Raw genomic sequence first — 20,223 nt, 5'->3', positions numbered from 1 at the left:
CACTCAGGTTTTATTTTTGGGCAGAACACGTGACTAATTCTGACTTAATGTTATTTTAATAGACACATTGACGTCTTTGTTTACTGAAGATAATTTCGGAACTTTTCTCTTTAACAACTATGCAATAACACCGACAGTGACAATTACATTCACCAGACTGACATTGACTTTTTCTCTTGAAAAGAGGGTCCTGTTCCCTTTCAGTTCCTCTTTAAACCTTATTTGACACTCATACAAACACAGATGCAGCTCCTCCCTGTTTTGTTTTCCCGTCACATCATTACTGTGTGTGTGTCCTGTGTTGCACAACTCCGCTCACTTGTTTACATGTGTTATCTGATGTATTATCACCATCCTCTGACAGATGTTTATGTGAGTCGACAGCATGTCTCAACTTTGTTCCTCCAGATATTCCTCCCATTGCTATTGTGTGTTGGATGAACTCTTCATTGAGATAGTGGAGGGATTCCCAGATTTATGTGTCCATTCATAGAGTGGACCTGCACAGGACGTTTCAACGCCCCGTGACTCGTCTGTCTTGTCACTGTTGTGCCGCTCACATGCAGCCTGATCAGGGGTCAGCTGATAGACCTGTAATACCCAGTGAAAGACTTGAAGCTGTTAGAGTAGTGGAGGAAAGATAATCCAAGAGGTCAGACTACATGACAAACTGGTGATAGGAATTTCCCCATGAGTATGTGTAGTGTGATCTGTTCAAACTGCATATATTACATGAAGGACGACTACTGGTCTACTGCAGATTATAGTGCATGGACGTAATTTCAAAAGTGATGCTTTTAAATTCCTGTAAACAGAGTGTTTCCTTTTCATCATCATGAACAATGGCATGGACATTACTGTTATTCTGCTGGTGGGTAAATTTCACATCACCAAATAAAGTTTCCGACAGGGAAGCAGAGCTACTCTCTGTATCAGTAACGTTTCGTTTGCTCTGAAGTGGACCATTTAGTCATTCTGTGCTCCCACTTCATTATTTCATGGCAGTAAACTCTTAGGTGTTTTTTTCCCTTTTCTCCTCGTGCTCTGTGAGGAACAAAGGTCACAGTCACGGACAGAACATTTACAAATCTTACAGTCTGCCAGGAAGGGGGTGGGGTTGTGGGGGTGTATAATGTATGATTGTTTTTAATGGTGTGCTTATTAAACAAAGTTGTTCTGGTATATTTCACAAGACCCAGGGCACCACACCGGCCATCCAGAGTGATGCAGACAGCTCTGCTTCTGTTAGACACGAACCAGAGACCAGTAACACATCCATCTCACTCTGACTCTCTGCGGCAATGAAAACATCTGTCTGTCTTTCTGTCCGTCCGCAATGTGGAACGCATATCTAAAGAGATCAGGCCACTTGCTAAACAGACCTCTGAAATAGTCGGAAGAATAACAGCAAGCAAAGCAAATCATTCAAACATATATAAAAGCCACACGCGTGAACAGCAATAAAGCAAATTCATTTAATGAGATAAATGAGATTTTATTGCAGATAAACCAGGTGGGATGAACACAAAGTTGTCTAACGTCACTCTGCAACTAAAAAGCTCTGCTCACAATGTTCAGCACACAAACTATACAAAGTGTCAGTATATATTGTGTGTAATTATAAAGTAGCTCTGAACAGGCAACTTAAGATTGGGCATTGTACTAGTTGTCCTAAATGTTGACACTTGTTGTTGTGGGGCTTCGTTACACACACACACACACAGACACACACACAGGCGTGGAGATAAGCAGTGAGTGTCCCTTTAATTTGAACCCAGCCCCTGTGGGGATCCAGCAGCCTGTGGAATGCGTCGTTTGTGTGCCAGAGATTGTTCCCAGTGCAGAGCAGGACACAAAACTGGACCAAACTTAAAAAAATAAAAAAAATGTGGCAGACTTCGGAGCTTGTGGTCGCCAGTGGCCGAGCTGATTAGTGGACGGAGCTCTCGGCTGGACGCCTCTTCCCTGTGGATGCAGCTGCCGGTTCGCATGGCCCCCGGAGGAACGGTAAGAGGCGGCCCGCCGCGGCGCTGGTGTGGAGCGGGATCAGGTGGATGCCTCTCGTTGTTTCCCTCAATGGGACTTCTCAGGCACCCTGACCGCTAGCCAGCCCGCTGCATGCTAAAAGTAGTAGTAGCCGACCGAGCAGCTTCTTGCGTTCTGTTCCTCCTCTGTGCGTGTTTTGGGTGAGTTTGTTAACACGTGGAATCCACTTGTTAAACTTGGTTACTTGTTACATTTGTCGCCAACAAGCCCAAATAGGCTCAAGTGCGTTTAAACTGAAGATGTAGCTGATTAGCCTTTAGCCACTTGACGCTAGCGCCGTTAGCCTGCCCACAACCGCTACTATTTGAAAAACAAGGCTAGCTGGGTCAGCGTTTAGCTCGTATTAGCTTAAAGTGGTTGTTTACGTAAACGCGCCACATTGCTGCTGTGTCTCCGTGGTTTCATTCTGTGTCGCTCTCCTTCAGTTTCACTTTGTCTTTTTTTACGAGTTCATCTCTGCTGCTTGGTTGCAGACTTGGCTTAAAGCTCAACAGGTGATTGTTACTCCGGCTAACGTTAGCTTCGTAGAGAACTTGTGTTTATTTATTCGAACTGAGCTTGTTAAAACATGGCTGGCCCGCTTATAATATCGTGTGAGAATCAAAGGTTAGTATATGGGATGATATTCACTTTCCCAGTTAAAGTGTGAGATGCTTCTGTCCGTGTTTAACGGTCCCCTGTGTTCCCAGCGCTCCCCTCCCGTTATATCCGACACCCAGCAGCTGACTGGCTCTGTATTACGAAACTCCATGATCCTCCCGTGTTAAATAGTGTTATCATTGTGTGTCAGATGCTTGTAATTCCTCAGCCCAGGGCAGGTGATGCCCTCTACCAGCGCGTTATTAGCCTGGAGCACTGGGAATGGCCCAGGCTGAGGAGGGGGTCCACCGTCCAGCCTGTCCCCTCGCTCCTCTTACCTCCCTGTCCCGACTGGGTTTTCTCTTTGACTGGGTCACATGCTTCTAATTGTGCCTGGCAGGTCTGCTAGTGCCTATCAGCCCACTCCACTGACTCTGGGTCTCACCCATCTCCCCCTGTTAGCGCACCACTCCTCCATGCATCGCTGCTTTGCCTTCCAGCGTGCTCCACTCTCCGGGCGTTTGCCTCTGACTGGATTTAAGACTTAGAGTCCCTCAGCCTCTCCTCCGAGGGCCTGTCAGTAGATTTCCACCTCTCAACTGTGGTAGTCCTCTACTTTTCATGTCATCTATTGGCCTGATTAGTCAGCAGACTGATCAGAAAAGGAGCAATGGACTATTCAGGGATTAAAATAATGCATCTTGTGATTGTTTACATGGATATAAGGCTGCAACTCTACCCACCATCCATTGAGTGCTAGTTAATTCCTCAGTTAAATGATTGATTAATCATCTTGTCATAGTGAAAGCAACAAGTGCCAAACTAGTCTATTCAGATTGCTTATTTCAATCAACCAACTTGTATCCTGTTTATTACAAGGAAAGACACCAGATCCTCACATTTAAAGAACCTGGAACTAAATAATATTTGGAATCTGTGCTTTGAAATGTAAAACCAAGCACAACTTGGAAGTGTATAGGATTTATATAGAGCTACATATGCCCCACCTCCTCCATGAAGTTTTGCCTATACTGCTGGTCTTAAAGGGTAGTAACCAGGACCCTTCTTTTTGGGTGAGACATGTGACTGGCGGAGGTGTTTCGCTTCATTGAGTCAACAGCTCCCTGAGCCCCAGTTCCTCCTCTTTCAGTGGGTGATGTCATGGTTTGGCTGGCTGCTTCAGAGTTTGCCCCAAGTGTTGATGTTTTTTTTTTGTCCCTTTTGTCTAATGGAGTTAAGTAACCTCTTCTACGGAGAATGCATGAACACACAGGAAGCAGGTGATGTCAGGTTTTTGGTTGCTCTATAAACCAAGGTGTGTATGAGGCGCGCTGCAATTACACTGCCAAAACACGTGTGGCTCTTTCTATTCTGGTGTCGAGTGTCTTCCGGTTTCTGCGCCGCTTATTTACAAACTCTCTGATGACTCTTTACTTCAGAACGATGGCGAGTGTTACTAAGCGGATCGTGCTGGAGCCGAAAGATGTTGAAGAGCAATTACTTTTTTCGTAAAGAACTGCACCGTAGAAAAGAAAGTCTTTCGTTCTTTCAACTCAATTAAAAAATGGCGGCTAGTCTGCCACAAATGCGATGCTACCAAGCGGACCAATCAGAGCTCTTGCGGACTGCGTCGCCTTGCGTAGTAGTTACATTTTTGGGGAGGTGCACGTCAGGATACAGCATAGGGCTCTGGGTAGGGTACACGTTTTCTCATAGGCTGCCGCAACAGATTGATACCTTTTTTAAAAATAGTTTTCGTCTTTACAGCAGGGTTTTACTATGAATTGCAGACGGTGATGGGAACACATGGTTCTTTTCTGTACCAAGAATAGTGAAAGGAAACCACAGGATATATAACTATAACTATATCTACTTAGTGAACTCACCTCAAAATGTCCCAAAACACTATCTGAAGCAATACTGTGTCAGGGCCTAGTTTATACTCCAGAGAGACATGTTGTTATACATGTAAACTGAACACACTGGTTAAGAAATGTTCATTAAAATACATATTTAGTGTGATTAATGTGATGACACTTCCAAAACCACTATTCTCACGCACAGTTTCACACACGCTGTCTTGACAGTGTTTGCAAGCTGTATGATAAACATAGCTTTTAAGTGTCCTGTTATGAGTTAATGTTTCTCAGGAAGATACCAGCCATTGCTATCTGGAGCTCTGTTGATTCCAGCCTCATCCCATAAGATAACATGGTGCAACACATTCTTTCTCTAGATCGTGACGAGTACCACACGTGAAAACTTTTTGTTGTCATATTCATATTTCATATTCATATTTTAGCGCTGCCCAGGACAAACATCAGGAATTATCACTCTGGTGACCTGGACCTCGTCTGTATTTGTAGTTCACTGAGTGACTCAGTGTGCTTCCCGTGTGATAGGTTAATAACCAGTCAGCAGGTGGTGGTTGGGTTTTTCATAGGGCTAACCACAGTGCAGCTGACATGAGCGAGTGACCATCACACTGCTGAAGAGCGGTGGAGCTGGTGAACACTCCACCGCTCCACTCGATCCAAATGACAGTGACTATGTTTAAGGCTGATGACAAAGCTTTGTATAGTTTTATCCGTGGTTTTGACTCATTTTCTAGTGCAGTGTTGGTTTGATTCCTTTCGCCTGTAACAAAAACTATGCTGTTCCCATCATTGAGTCGTCTGGGATATCAGTAAACGGACAACACAGTGTTCTTTCTTATCTCTGCACTATTTTAAAAGTCTTAATAAGCACAGTTTATTTTGATTGCATTTTGAATACAACAACCTCAGTTACACATTCCTGAGCAGACGTGGTTTACGCTCGGGTTCGTCAGTGATGACTTGAGCGGATGTTTTACTGACACAGCTTTTTCATTCCATCCAGATCGGCTCAACTGTTCTTATCTTTTCCTGTTCTTTTTATTGGCATAAAAATATTTCTTTGGCTTCAAACCTGAGTGTAATATAAAGACGACTATCTGATGTGATGCAATAAGATCTTGAAAGGTGTTGGTCGTTTGAAATGTGTTTTTTGGACAAATGTTGCCCTGCTCTGTTCAGTACTGCTGGGCACGACTCGAGACACAACTCTGCTGTCGAGGATTATTCAGACACCCGTTTCTCTTTTCTTTTTCTGCTGTCAGAAATAGATAATTTATTACCAAGGAGAAGGAAGGGGGTCGGTTTAGAGATTGTGAATGAAGAGGAAATAATAGATTGGTTAGGACTAGATCTTAAATGTAAAAGGACAAAAGATGATAAAATCCTTTTTATTATACAGGACTCTCCTCTGTTCTTTGTGCCCTCCTGAGTTCACCTGCACACACATATCATTCCTCCCTCAGTGTCATGTTTGTAATGGACAGGAATGAGTTTGTTTTTGTAAGTGCATTGTACCAGCACAAAAGGCAAATAGGCAATAGAAGCCTTTACAGTAGGCTGTACAGAAGTTAGTGGAAGTTGCTAGTATGGGTCATGTTGACACTGTGTCATTAACAAAAGCAGAGCCTTTGTCAACAAGATTCAAACAATCACAATAACGCCTCTTGGTCCATGCTATGTAGTAAATGTATGTATGTGTGTGTCTGTGTGTGTGGTGGGGGAGAGGGGGTCGTTTTGTAGGGAATGTTCACTTGCTTAAGGTATTTGCTCCTGGTCAATTTATAGATTTTCTTTTTTAACTTGGATCAGTAGTCATTTCACAAAAAATTAGCAAACTAAGTTTGAGAGAAAAAGTTTTAACTAGTAAATTAAAATCAATGAATTTATGTAGATCATTATTTTCATAAAAATGATATGTAAATTGCACACGAGTCACTGATTTATTTCAGATATGCAATGGAGGCTTTGTTTTCACCTTTGTCCATTTGTTTGTTCGTTGATTTTCATATTTGTTGTAAGCAAGGTTACACCAAAACAACTGAACAGATTTCCAAGAAACTTGGTGGAAGGATATATGAGTCAGACAGGAACCCATTAACATTTTAATCCGTTTCAGGAGCGGATCTAGGAATTTGTTACTTTCTTTAATATTGTGACAGATTTCTAAGGGAATAATTCATGGATCTTAATGAGAAAAATCAGGCACATTTAGGGACCTGATATTGATGAGTGTGAGAAATTTGGTCCAACTTTGGCGGAGGTATGTGCTCTATTCTAGTTCAATTTTATATTTAGTTTCTGCTAATAGATCCAGCTACCACATGTGATTTTAAACTTGAATTTTATTTTCACCTGTCTATTGAACTGTTGGTTAGCTTCTGTCTTTCAATGTCTTGCAGAAAGAATCAGGAAGTATTATCATGGCTCTCATTTAAATACATATAAACATTTCTGCATGTATGCACATCTCTATGTATTTTGCATCTAAGGCCACATGTTTTTGTCCACGTCAGCCTGGTTTCACCGGTTTGGTTTGGGATCAGGCTTTGCATAGTGATGACTGGTTTTGTTTGGCCTTTTCGTTGATTGAGTAGGATATGGAAATGAGAACCTCCTGCTTGCACCATGTGTTTCCAAAACATCTCCAATAATCAGTAGAGAGACAATCAGTCACTCCGTCTATATCTGACAACAGTAGCTTTGTTTTCCAAACAGGCAGAAAAGTGGAGAAAAAAGTGTATTATTGAGAAAACTGCAGCTCTTGACCTGGTAGAGACTTTGTGCCATGTGCTTGTAAACCGAAAGCCAGAATTACTGCTGCACCGATCTCATGGAGCCAGAAGTAATTTTTTTTTTTGTAAATATTGTCAGCTGAAAAATCCATGCCTCCAGGCTTTTGTTTGAATCACAGCCTTCTAGCTGTTGGATTGATTGTGAAATCTCAAACTTTACTGTTTTATTGGTCCGACTCAGATCCATATTCAGCCCAGGAGCCACCACTGTTGCCTCTGTGTACTGTACAGTTGTTTTATCAAGACTAATACAACACTGATCCTGTTGTTCCTGTTCTGCTCTTTTTCAGATTGTGCTGTGAACGTTCACAAGAGCTGCAAGTCCCTGCTGGGTGAGTGCACCAGCACCAAGAATAAGGTAAACACTTTAATGGAGCATAGAAAAACAGCTACAAGAGAAGTCCCCCTCATTCCCAAAGCCTCCCCTGTGTTCTATTATTTTGTGTTTATTGACTAGTTATATTCACATGTGCACTGACAGTGGATCAGTAGCACAAAAATGAATTTTAGAGAGAAAAACTGAACTAAAGATGAATAAAACAAAAGGCAGTATTGATGTGACACTGTATTGTAAATATTCATACTTCAAACTCGCAACGTTTACAACTACAAACTTTGATATTATTAGTTAACATCACTTTACTAGCACAAAAACACATTGACCCTAATCTGAGTCTAAAGACCTCAACACATAAAACCCCATTTGTACGGGAGTTTCAAGTGCTCTTTGGAGCCTATGCTTTTAAGACACTGTACTGAAGATAACATGCCTCTGTCACTCTTGAATATGAATCCGTGTGAGATGGACTTTGCTTGGTAACCGTGTGAGCAGTCTCGTCCTGTAGAGTAAGAGCGAGCAGTTTTTAGGCATTTTTAAATCTAGTCACTCTGCTGATTTAAAAACTTGAAAAAATGGCTTGAAGAAAATGCTCCCTTTCTTTAATTTCTCCACTCAGAGAGATTCTATCCGGAAGAACGGCTCATCGGGATTTCCTAACCTTTGTAAGTAGAACATATATGTGAGGACATGGATTGGATTGATGAATAAGAAGGCAGCTTTAGTCCTATGTGTCATAGAAAGCTGGTTGCTTCTCTGGTGGTTTGCAGTGGATTAAAAAGAAAAACAATTTCTTCAGTTTGCAAATCCATTTTAACTTATTGTGCATAAAGTTGCGTGGGTCTTACTGGCATATGTGTGCCTGCCTACATTCTGACCGCAGAGGAGGAGGTTGGCCTCCAACTGGCTATAGGCAAAGCTAATGATTAGCTATTGTTTAACAGTTCTGTGATTTACTTCTGGTTCAGTTCATATAGATTCATATGAATAACAATAATAACATATAATGAACAAAAGGAAATGTAACTAAGTTAGATCCTTTCAAATTGTTAATCTCAAAAACATTTTGGTGGATTGTTACTGACAATTTAGTTTTCTTCTTTTGAGAGATTAAATGTCTTTATTTATTAGACGTGATCAGCCTCAGAATGAATGTGCAGTTTGCATTCATTCTTCATCAGAACATGGTCCATCCCAGGTAATTTCAATCAGTGCTTTCTTATTGTAATATTCAGCAGGTCCTTTTGCATGTGATCAAATCCACAGGAGACATGAGCAGCTACAGCAGCAGCAGTTTAGGTTAATCTCCTGTAGCAGTTGTTATTCTCTTTTGAACAGCTGGATCCCTGTCAGTTGCACCTGATTTCTCCATGTGCTGCTCTGGCCAATCAGTAGCTCGTGCAAGGGGTTGTGAAGGCGAGGAGCGGAGACGGGAATTGAGGAAAAGTGAACAATCAGGAAGTGGGAGAAATATATAAGTGTGTGTGCATTTTTCCAGAAGTTGCTACAAGAGATTGGATATGATGATTAATCCTCACCTTGGAGAGTGGATTATAACAATCCTTCTGCCGCACCTAGTTTGAGACTTTCGCAATTGAGCTTGCAGTCACCCAATGTGGTATTCAAACTACGAGAGGCCCCAAAGAGTGCTCCAGAATCACCCTCCTCTGCCTCATAGTTGTGTCTGTCCCTGTGTCACCTCATGTTCTTCCCATGTCCCCTCTCAATCTCTCTGTTCAACTGTCTCTCTTGTCTTTCCTCTCCAGCGCTAAAAGACCGGGACAGAGAGCGGGATCAGGCAGGCTCAGCCCCATCACAGACCCTGGATGTCCACCCGGGCTTGCTCTGCTACCCAGGCATGACCATAAGTCACTGGGGAGCTAACCTGACTGTCGCCCCTACCACCAGCTCCTTTGCAGCCCCTGCCTCCAGCCTTGGCCACAGCCTCTGTCACCACAATAGCTCAGGGTGAGTCTCTCTGCCCTGCATAGAGGAGTTTATTTTTTTTTTATCTCTGTTATTTTAAAGGTTAATAAATATTACCTTAATGACTTCTCAAGTTCAAATAAACACCCCAAAAATTAGCTGTCTATAGTGCGATGTTTGCAGGATCCGCTGTATGGTTATGCTGAATATTTTTAGATTCTTATTTTTTCTGCTCAAATACTATTTTCATTGTGAGATGTGTATTTATAGTTGATGAATCAAGGCAAGTTGTCTTTTCTTATTATACAGCCTTTTGAAACTGAAGCTAGACGGTTCATAGACCATAGGACTACTTTTATGCTGCATTGCTAAGAAGAGTGGGCGAAAGAGAGGGAGGCAGAGAATCAGGGGAGAGCAGAGAAGAAGGAGCGACAACCGGCCAACAGTACGAAGGAAGGAAGGAAAGAAGGAAGGAAAAATGTAGCTGCCTGGGTTTTACTTTCCTGTCTAATTTTATGTCAGTGCCATTGTGGAGCTGCATATGCACATGTTGTGTCTAAGATGTATGTAGACTGCTACTAGCTTGAGGGTTGAGGTGCTTCAGTGTCAGCATGTCTGACACCTTGGACCTGTTGTTGTCATCCCTCAGATCCCTCCCTGGGGAGATGGATGAGACAGATGCTCTCCGCTCGAAACGCTGCAACGAAGATGCCATTTCCCTCGCTCCCTCCACCACAGAGTCCATCATCGTAGAAGGTTAGTTGATTGACTGAGGTGAACTTGACTTTTGAAAATTCCTCTCTGGGCTGAAATTGTTAACTCTAAAGGAAACTGTTTCGGATTCAGTGTTCTTTTTGATTTAACTTTCTTTTCCACACCTGTTTTCTGGGATCGATGTGCTTTCCTGAGTGAAGAGAGATAGTTTGTCTTCAGGGAGTTTTCTTAAATCCAGGGAGTAGAGAGTGTGGAGTGTGTTTTGTGGAGTCAGGGGTGACCTCACCCTGTCTCATTAAGCTGAGTGTGTGGGAGATGCAGACAGGCTAACTGTGTAATAGCGTTCCTTCTTAAAAAGCCTGACAAAGTTTGGTGGGCTACGTTTTATATTTCAGATGTTAGTTGAGCTTGCATGGTTCATATTGCTTTATCGCTATCCCCATACATCCTTTTCAGCCCTGTGAAAACACCAAAAGATGAGACATTCTCAAAACTGGAGGCTTCACAAAAATGATCTGGAAAAACTTTTCTAAGTGAATTATCTTTTGGATTCATTGTTTATAAATTATGAATAATAAAAAATGAAGAGAATTCTGTTATCCTTTAGAGGAAAATAGAGGGGATGATTTTTAGAGAGAGTTTTAACATCGACTGGATTCTTTTAGGAGGTATTTCTGCTCAATTTGACCTGACTTCCCTGTGAAAAGACTCAGTTAAACATGTGACCCCAACATTACACAATGTCCCACCGCATTGGGATTATGACACTGTAATGGATGATAGCTTTAGATGCCTCTGCTCCTCTCTTCAGATACTCACTATGCAGCAGTGCGAGCTGACCTGGAGTCTGATGCCCAGGACCTGGAGGCTGAGTCGTGGAGTTTGGCAGTTGACCAGCAGTATGTTAAGAAGCACTTGAAAGAAATGGTGAAGAGACAGGATGTGATATATGGTGAGTGCGATTTGTTTAGATGTTCTCTTCGACATAATCTGTTTGTTGAATGAGTTACTTGTTTGACAGGTAGATAATTGGTTTAATAGTTTTGGGAACTGGTTACTGTCACTGACAGAAATTTGACTTATGAAAGTATCCTACACTTATGTAGCATTACACTTCTATAACATTGTTACTGAAAAAAGTTGAAATCAAAGCAGCAGAACCAGAGACGTTGTATTTTTAATTCTATCAAAATGTCAGTTCAGGCAGAAATCCGGGTGTTATGCTAGTTGTGGCTAATAGAGCATCTCACTTCTTTCAAACTCCACACCACCAGATGCAAAATAATAGTATATACTTAAATTGCAGGTCATAAATATGTATTTTCCTGTTATTGTACAGAGCTGATGCAGACGGAGATGCACCACGTGCGGACACTGAAGATAATGCTGTGTGTCTATGTCCGAGAGTTGAAGGAGAACCTCCAGATGGACTCGGGCAGGCTGGACTGTCTGTTTCCCCGCCTGGAAAACCTCCTCGAACTTCACACGCATTTCCTGTCTTGTCTTAAAGAGCGGCGGCGAGAAAACCTTGTTTCGTCCAACAACAGAAACTACACTATCAACAGATTGGCAGACCTTCTGATCACACAGGTAGGAAGAAGATATGTAGCATCTCTAACATGAACACGCATGCATACCAAAGCCCAGCATAGCATGATACACAAGTTACATGTAAATAGCATTATACACGGTGCATTATGGGCCAGACAGTGAAAATAGAACTGACAAGATGACATATATAACAGTTGGCTTTGTTCTCCAGTTCTCAGGTGAAATTGGAGAGAGGATGAAGGACAACTATGGAGATTTCTGCAGTCACCACATTGAAGCTGTAAGCTACTACAAAGAACAGCTGCAAAACAACAAGAAGTTCCAAAACCTCATACGGGTAAGACACATTAGCATATTCAGATTTTTGAGAATCGGATTTAATCTACAGTGCTTCTTCAGCATGGTATAGTAAATTAATTTGCAGTCTGAGGTTTACTCCACACATACATGGATTTAAAAAAAAAAAAAATCTATTTCTTCTTTCTAGCTTTTTTATGCTATTCGTCCATGTGCAACAAGTGATCCCGCCCAAACAGATGCTACAAAATACAGAAAACACCTGTGTGGGTGGACTGTCATGCAGGGGCTTTCCAAGATATTAACAAACCAATGGTATCACTGTTCGTTACAGAGGCTCATTTTGGTTGTCAGCGTACTTTCACTGGCAAGACTCCATGTTACCCTGAGATTGACCAACTTTATATTCAAGTGTGATTTTGAGGATTAACCGCACTTCACTATTTGTTCACTTTTGAGATTCTTCCTTTCCTAGATGCCCCACTGTTTTTTACCCACTGAAACTTTTTCATGCCTCTGATTGGCCAACATGGCTTTAGTTCTAAGGTCGTATGGCCGCCTGTTGGTCTGAAATGCTTGTTCACACCATTTTTGTTTTCACACTGCCTGTGTGGACAGAATTTGTGTTTTAAGAACAGAGGAAAACCCTCTTTTAATAAATATGCGTATGTGAGAATTGAGTCTGATACATGTCGACTTAAATCATCTTTTTAATTTTTTTTTTACTCAGAAAATCAACCATCTGTCCATTGTGCGGAGGTTAGGAGTGACAGAGTGTATTCTGTTGGTGACACAGCGCATTACCAAGTATCCAGTACTAGTGGAGCGCATTCTGCAAAACACTGAAGGTCCAGTATTTATCTTTGTTTTTCTGAGAAGGATACACCAATATATTTTATTTAATAAATTTTACTCAAATTTTAACCCATCAAATTGTTTCTGTAGCGGGAACAGAAGAACATGAGGAACTGACTCGGGCGCTGGGTCTGATTAAAGACACCATCACTCAGGTGGACACGCTGGTTAATATTTATGAAAAGACGTCTCGACTCAGAGACATTCACAACAAGATGGAGCCAAAGTCATCGGGAAAATTCAAAGATGGAGTGTTTCGCAGGGAGGACATGGGACTGGCCAGAAGACGACTGCTTCACGAGGGCACTGTCAACTGGAAGGCTGCTTCTGGCAGGCTCAAAGGTTTGATCAAACTAAATACGGATCTACTATCTAGGAGCATGAATATGCTGTATATGCTGCTCTATTAAAAAGAGAAAAGAGAAATGTGTTATGATGGTTATCATTAAAATAGATGATCACACATTTGAAATGTTTCGACTATTTTCATTTACCTCCCATCCAGCTGGCAGGTTGAAGCCTCAAATTGTCACATTTGATTTTTGTATTTCCAGATATTCTTGCAGTGCTTCTGTCGGATGTGTTGCTCTTAATACAAGAGAAGGACCAGAGATATGTATTTGCTACAGTGGTAAGTGATTTATCTTTGATTTCTCTGTCAGTATAATAAACAGCATCTGTATTTAAGGAATAATTAACTGTACGATTAGCAGAAACAGATTTTTTTACTCTCAGAATCCCATTTTGTCAGTGATGCATGATCTATATTCATCATCTAAGAATGGCATTTAACACAATTTATTAAGCAATCAAGTCACATTAAGTAAACATTTATTAATGAAGTCATCATTAATCTCTGTGATCTCTTCTTGTTCCTCTACTTGTTATTGTGATCCTCTCAGGATAACAAGCCGTCAGTGATCTCTCTTCAGAAGCTGATAGTCAGGGAAGTGGCCCATGAGGAGAAAGCCATGTTTCTTATCTGTGCTTCCTCCAATGAGCCAGAGATGTACGAGATCCACACCAACTCCAAGGAGGAGCGAAACACTTGGATGAGGCACATACGGCAAGCTGTCGAGAGGTAGCAGAGAGAATATTTTGTATTTGGGGAGACGTGCTGTTATGTTAACGTCATCAATCTATTTATTATTCTGTCTCAGAATCCTCCAAAATTATCTAAAATTGTGGAAAATTGTGTGATTTACCAGTACATAATATTAACAAAATATTATAGTAACACATCAATGCACAATGACTCAGATAAAACAGAGAATCCATTGTTTCTTCCTTTGTCTGTCCACCTCTCTGCCTCTGCTGGCTTCTGTCCTCTCAGCTGTCCTCACACAGAAGAGAGGCTGTTCAGTGAGGAGGAAGAGGCACGAGCTTCCAGGTTCAAAGAGTTTCGAGGTATACAATGTCCTTGAAAATTAGCCATACCGAACCACTAGGGGGTGCTCATGTATCATGTATCATGTTAGATTTTTGCTCCTCTGAAACTTTTCAAACTGTTGAAGGTTACACATTTTTTTATGCAGCCCTTGTCTTTACGTGTGGCATTATGTGTTTTTAAAGGACAGTAGTTGCAGTAAAGATGCTACAGAAATTGGCTTGTGACAAACTGTGAATCACCATATGTTGTATAAGCTCAGAGTCTTTTCATATTGGACTCCATGTGTCCCGCTGTAGATCGGCTGAGTCAGAAGGACACAGTAATCTTACAGGCTCTCACTGAGAAGCTACAGCTGTTTGCGGACATGGCAGAGTCTGTGGCAGGTCTGGAGGACACAGCTTCACGTTCTAGACTTTTGCTTCGAGGAGACGCCTCAGACCTCCAGCAGGGGGAGACCCTGCTCAAAGGGGCCATCACTGAGGGTATGTGTATGCCACAGACAATAAGCATCTACTGTGGACACAAAGTATGTCAGGATGGCACAGAGGGAATTTTACACATTTTTATGTTCCTTGATGCAGCTATATAATAGGTAAATAGTAGTGTTGTTGAATTTACTACTGCTCCCATAACCCCCTCTTATTGTCCATCTTTTCAACTTTAACTTGGTATCTCTTTCACTTCAGTGGAAAACCTCCAGAACCTGCTGCAGTCCGGAGTGAAGGAGGAGGCTCCAACCTCTCGACTGGAGGATGGAGGGGGCTCCGGGGTTCTGCCCAGACGAGCGGATACCTTTGGGGGCTATGACAGCAGCCCCAGCATTCTCAACAAGAGTGAGTGCCCAAGGAAGTCCACCATCTAATGGATTTTACAGTTGTATTTCAGTGGCATTTGTGCATTAATAAATTTGAGAAATCTTTCAATGGCTGTTGATTCCTTGAATTGGCTTAATGTACTATATGTGAACTGTTTTCTAGTTACTACCTGGCAACAAAGCCAGCATGTGTAACAAACCAAAAAATACTTTAATGGTTACAGTTTTGTTTCTGTGCAGTGTTTGTCATTGTGAATATTTCTGTGTTCCAGTTTGATTTAATTATTTGTGTTTGTTTGTCATTGTGTCTGTCCGTGCACGTGTTGGTGTTGATGTGTCTGTGCCAGAAGGCAGCGTGAAGAAGACCTCTTCTGGCGAGTCCAGAAACAGAGACAGGAGCCAGAGAGCCAGCTCTGACCCTCAGCTCAAAGACCTCTGTGGCAGCCACACCCTGGAGCAGACGGTAGGGGCTCAACATTGTGTCACACTGTTATTTCTCGTAAATAGTAAACAGACCAAGTCATCTGGAAAGTTTCCACGTCTGTATGTTTACTGTAACCCTGTTCTCGCTGCTCACTTCATTTGTTTATAAATAGATTAAACCTTGAGAAAATATTGTACTCTGAACACTGATTAACCTTCCAGTAAATGCTGGGGCTTGACAATGATCAGGCAGAAAACAATGTAATGACATGTTGCCGACAAGACCAGTCACAGTCATAATAATATGTTTGCAACTTAATAAATAAGAACAGAATTGGCCAAACAAAATAGGAATATAATGTAGAATGGCGCTCAGTAGAGTTCATACCTCTGCCAAGGCCCAACAGTTCGTTTATGAAACCACATTTAAACTCACTAGATCCGGATTTTTATTTAGATCTGCACTTATTTGCACACACTTGTAAATATCAGTCCCCTTAATATGCCCGATGCTTTCATCAAGATCCATGAATTATTATCTGAGAAATAAGCGAAAATGTGCAAGACTCCCTGTCAATGTTGCTACTCGCCAGAGTAGAGTGTTGCTCTGAGCCTGAAAGAAAACTACCCAAACCCGACCCGAATTTGATAGGCATCCTGTTTTTTTGTGTATGAACCTGATGTTTTCTCCAAAAACAAGCATGTGCTGTGTAAAGATTTAATTGGGTACCTCAGCTAACGGGATTTTAACCTGACCTGAACCCGAATGTCATTACAAACATTTTGTCCTTACCTGGCCTGACCGGTTGAGACCTGTTGAGATCCAGCTCAGGTCGGTTATCCACATTCAATGGCAGAGAACCACAGCTCATTTAAATCTCTTTTGATAATCTAAGAAAACATGTGCATAGTGTTGGTTAATTGGAAATTGATTGTCAGACAATATTCTAACATTTTAAGTATCAAAGTGAAGCCTTTTAAAAAAACCAAGTAACAGTTTTTTCTATTTCATATATTGCGATCACAAATTTTAGATATTCCAAATGTTTTCAGGCTCTACTTTCATACTGTAGCAGCACAACATAGTACATACAGTGTGGTAGTGATGCTACTTCATTAGTATGACTCACTGTGTGTCTGACTGCTCAGGTTGATGAGAGCACCTGCTCTCCTGCCAGATGGAACTGCATCTGGTCCAACTCCTTCCCCGAGGCAGAGGTAATCTTTTCTTCTCTGATCTGTCACCTTGTGCTACAGCACACTGCAGGATGTGATATTCATAGCTGTGCCTGCTGAACTGAATAATATTACCCGCAGAAGTTTGCTAAGCCCATGAAATCTTGTATTGTTTTGGAGATGCTTGTGGTTATTTGATTATGATAACCTTATCCATGTTTCTGATCTAGTTCTTTGACAGAGTGCTGATGCTTTCCCAAAGGCTCTATAGTCTGCAGGTAATGGTGTCCCCCCAACTGTTTATGCTCCCTCTGAAGATTTCAACAAATTGATTATTTGGTGTTTGGCCTCGGTCGAAAATTAAAATATTTTTTAACATTCAGTGTTTACTGCTATTTTCCTCCTGTGTCCATTGTCACGTCATCAGGCCATCATATCGCAGCAGGACAGTCACATTGAGCTGCAGCGGGCGTCCTTGACGGAGCGGGCCGCCCTGCCCGGCCGCCACCGAGGGAACGTGCTCCTGGAGCAGGAGAAGCAGCGGACTCTGGCCTTGCAGAGAGAAGAGCTGGCCAGTTTTCACAAGCTCCAGTCTCAGCACCGGCAGGAGCAACAGCGCTGGGAGAAGGAGAGGGAAAGGCACCGGCAGCAAGTCGAAGCCACTGAGGCCAGGCTCCGACAAAGAGAGGAGGAGTGCCGGCGGCTGGAGGTGAAGCCCACTTGCCGCTCTGTCTATTCCCTGAATTTCTGGCTCCATTGCTCCGTCTGAAATTTCACAACATTGCCTGTTTTTGGTGCAGGAACGTCTCGCAAAAGAGAGGGAGGAGCTCGACAGGCTAAGGGGGACGTATCAGGAGGACCTGGAGAGACTGAGAGTGTCCACCAGAACTGTGGAGAGGGATAAGGAGCGCCTAGAACACCAGAGGACGAACAAGAGGAAGACCATTGAGGTGGGGAACCTGTGGTGGAGATGATAGTGGTCATACATAGATATTAGAGTATGTCTTTGGAGAGAGTGGCTTGCTATTAAGTCAAAGACGAACAAGGTAGCTGATGCCAGTGGAGACAACATTTAATTATTCTTTATAATTATTTATCTGGAAGAAACATAAAGCAGCGGATGTAGTACAGAGATGGCAGCAGACATGCACTCTGTTCTTTGGATACTATATTGGGCATCTGCATACACAGATGTGTTGGTGTGTACAGTCAGCCCATTAACAGATGGAAGAATAATGTCTTGTGGATCGCAGCCACACACATGTAGAAACTATAAATGGAGCTGAGGCTAACAAATGTAAAAATGCTTATAGTTAGTTTATTTCAGATGCACTTAAAATCATAACTTCAAAGTGATGCTTATCGTTGAGAGCCTGATTGTGTAAACAATTTAAGTTCATATAACAGTTGATAACTTCTAAGGTACTGGAGCATCCTAAACACTACCAAATAAGCTGTATTTTAATACTTCAGCTGCTGGATTGTTACATTCGAGTTCATAGGAGGGGATTATATGTAATTCTTAAGTCAGACAGGTTTCTATTTACCATCTTTCTGTTTTAATTTACTTGCATTTGCAACACATCACATTTGCCTGCAACATTACACAAATGACATCTCTAATAGCTGCTTTGTAATTCCTCATTAGTCTATAACAGTAGCATCACAGTGCTGTGGAAACATGCATGAGTTGTGTAAGGAACTTGTAGTTCCTGCGTTCACGTCCTCTTACTGGTGGAAAAGAAGCATTGTGGAGTTTCAGCCCCCACAACCTGTGTAATATCAAACACACATACAACTCAATACACTCTCCTTCATTCACCTCTCTTTACCTCTTTTTTTTCTCTTCTCTCCCTCCTGTGTTTCCTTGCTTGTATCTCTCTTCCCTCTCCCAGCTGTACAATGTGGGCCATTGTTTGTGAGTTTCATGGGAGAGGAACTTTGAGAAACACTCACTGACTGTAATTTCATGCCTGGTGCTAACAGATCTGTCAGGGAGCGTCAAAAAAATGTTTTCAACTGCCTGTATCACTGTCGCACTTTGGTTGATTGGCATTCTCTGTGACGAGCCCCAACGGGACCCGTGACTAACTTCATTCTAGCTGAACGTGAGTGTCTCTACTGCGGGTCAGTCACGTTTGTGTCCTCTGCTTTCTGTTTCACTTGTGTGTGTCTGAGCCTCTCCTCACACACACAGAGCTGAGCCGACCAGAGGAGAGACACGTTGATAACTTGTTAATTTGACCAAAGTCAGGCCAAAATATCAGTGTTTTTTCAATGCACACTGACTGATGACAGTGGTCTGTATGTTAGCAGCTCTGCTACTGATCACAGGGGAGTTAGTCCTGATTAGAAAACTAGCAGCTATCCTGCTGTTAGCGCTGCATATTGCAACAAGCAAAGGAGGACAGGCTTTGAACCATGAGAATACATTTTCATTTCGGTAAGGTTAGAAGTGAAGCCAGATTTTATCATATTGTCATAAATGTTATCACAAAACTACCCTGCTCAAGTTTGACATTGCTTCAGGACAATCACCCACCTCAGTCTACACCACCCACATAAACCTCAGTGATCTTCTTTAGAGAGAACAGTCATCATGTGTTGTCTGTTGTCAACTCACTAGTGTTGTTCCTTAGTCTTGTTGAGGGATAAGGGCAGAGGATGCCGCACCTTGTTAAGCCCTATGAGACAATTTGTGATTTGTAAATATGGGCTGTACAAATAAGATTTGATTTGATATTCTTTTTCTCCCTCCGCTGCAAATATTCCCGAGTTCCCATAATACTCCTGTATGATGTAAAGTAGTAACTGAGGGTTAATTTGTAATTATTTAAAGGTTAAATTTAGGCTAACTTTTAAAACTAGTATTCTGGACTTGATAATAGTGGGCAGAGGATCACGAGTTTTAACTATGGCTGTTGTAACTGAGTCACACATGATCCTGTCATCAGGATTGGCCATTTATAACACACATACTCGTGGTGTTGTTCACCCTGACTAATGCTCTCATGTATAACAAAGGCATGAGTCAGTGTCTTATTCTTCTTTCTGCTGTTAAGATAGAAAAGGTTTGTCACAAACTGGATTTGAAGTTGGACCGAGTCACTGATGAGCTTTTTACCAGAGCAGCATATTCCTGTACAGGCACCCTCTCTAGTATCTGTCTTTTCTTCCTGCTTGACAACAGGTATCTCTGACTGCTCAGTGCCTCTCACTCCTACATACCAGGCTGAGTAACTGATGGATGACACAACACTGTGCAATCAAGTTCTGACATGTCCCCCGAAAAACTATAGTTCTTATTTGCAACTTGGCTTATTTTTGTACCCTTTATACTATTTTAGGAACACTTTGAGGGAATATCCTCGAATTTGGAGCATGCATTCACTTTGACTAGCGAATTAACTGATTAGCAGACATCAACATATTTAGAAACGGCTGCC

The 20,223-nt window shown here is 42.0% G+C and overlaps 1 protein-coding gene across 4 annotated transcripts in view; it reads left to right on the top strand.

The window, feature by feature from the left end:
- Window positions 1-20,223, top strand: part of arhgef18b (rho/rac guanine nucleotide exchange factor (GEF) 18b) — a 43,329-nt gene that overhangs the window by 10,994 nt on the left and 12,112 nt on the right. For 3 of the 4 annotated variants that reach the window (XM_047342865.1, XM_047342864.1, XM_047342867.1), the window contains 19 exons: window positions 7,585-7,652; window positions 8,251-8,296; window positions 9,398-9,599; window positions 10,207-10,313; window positions 11,083-11,223; window positions 11,611-11,861; window positions 12,034-12,159; window positions 12,850-12,967; window positions 13,065-13,316; window positions 13,529-13,605; window positions 13,877-14,055; window positions 14,308-14,381; window positions 14,661-14,846; window positions 15,051-15,197; window positions 15,526-15,641; window positions 16,751-16,819; window positions 17,008-17,055; window positions 17,205-17,486; window positions 17,578-17,727. In XM_047342865.1, the coding sequence (XP_047198821.1) occupies window positions 7,585-7,652; window positions 8,251-8,296; window positions 9,398-9,599; window positions 10,207-10,313; window positions 11,083-11,223; window positions 11,611-11,861; window positions 12,034-12,159; window positions 12,850-12,967; window positions 13,065-13,316; window positions 13,529-13,605; window positions 13,877-14,055; window positions 14,308-14,381; window positions 14,661-14,846; window positions 15,051-15,197; window positions 15,526-15,641; window positions 16,751-16,819; window positions 17,008-17,055; window positions 17,205-17,486; window positions 17,578-17,727 (2,639 nt within the window). The remainder of the gene's footprint in view (window positions 1-7,584; window positions 7,653-8,250; window positions 8,297-9,397; window positions 9,600-10,206; window positions 10,314-11,082; window positions 11,224-11,610; window positions 11,862-12,033; window positions 12,160-12,849; window positions 12,968-13,064; window positions 13,317-13,528; window positions 13,606-13,876; window positions 14,056-14,307; window positions 14,382-14,660; window positions 14,847-15,050; window positions 15,198-15,525; window positions 15,642-16,750; window positions 16,820-17,007; window positions 17,056-17,204; window positions 17,487-17,577; window positions 17,728-20,223) is intronic. The other variant, XM_047342866.1, reaches the window with a different exon arrangement.

This window comes from Hippoglossus stenolepis, chromosome 14 (genome assembly GCF_022539355.2).
Source record: "Hippoglossus stenolepis isolate QCI-W04-F060 chromosome 14, HSTE1.2, whole genome shotgun sequence".
Classification (NCBI taxonomy): domain Eukaryota; kingdom Metazoa; phylum Chordata; class Actinopteri; order Pleuronectiformes; family Pleuronectidae; genus Hippoglossus; species Hippoglossus stenolepis.
Note: the sequence above shows the minus strand (reverse complement) of the source record. Positions and strands in the feature narration are given on the sequence as shown.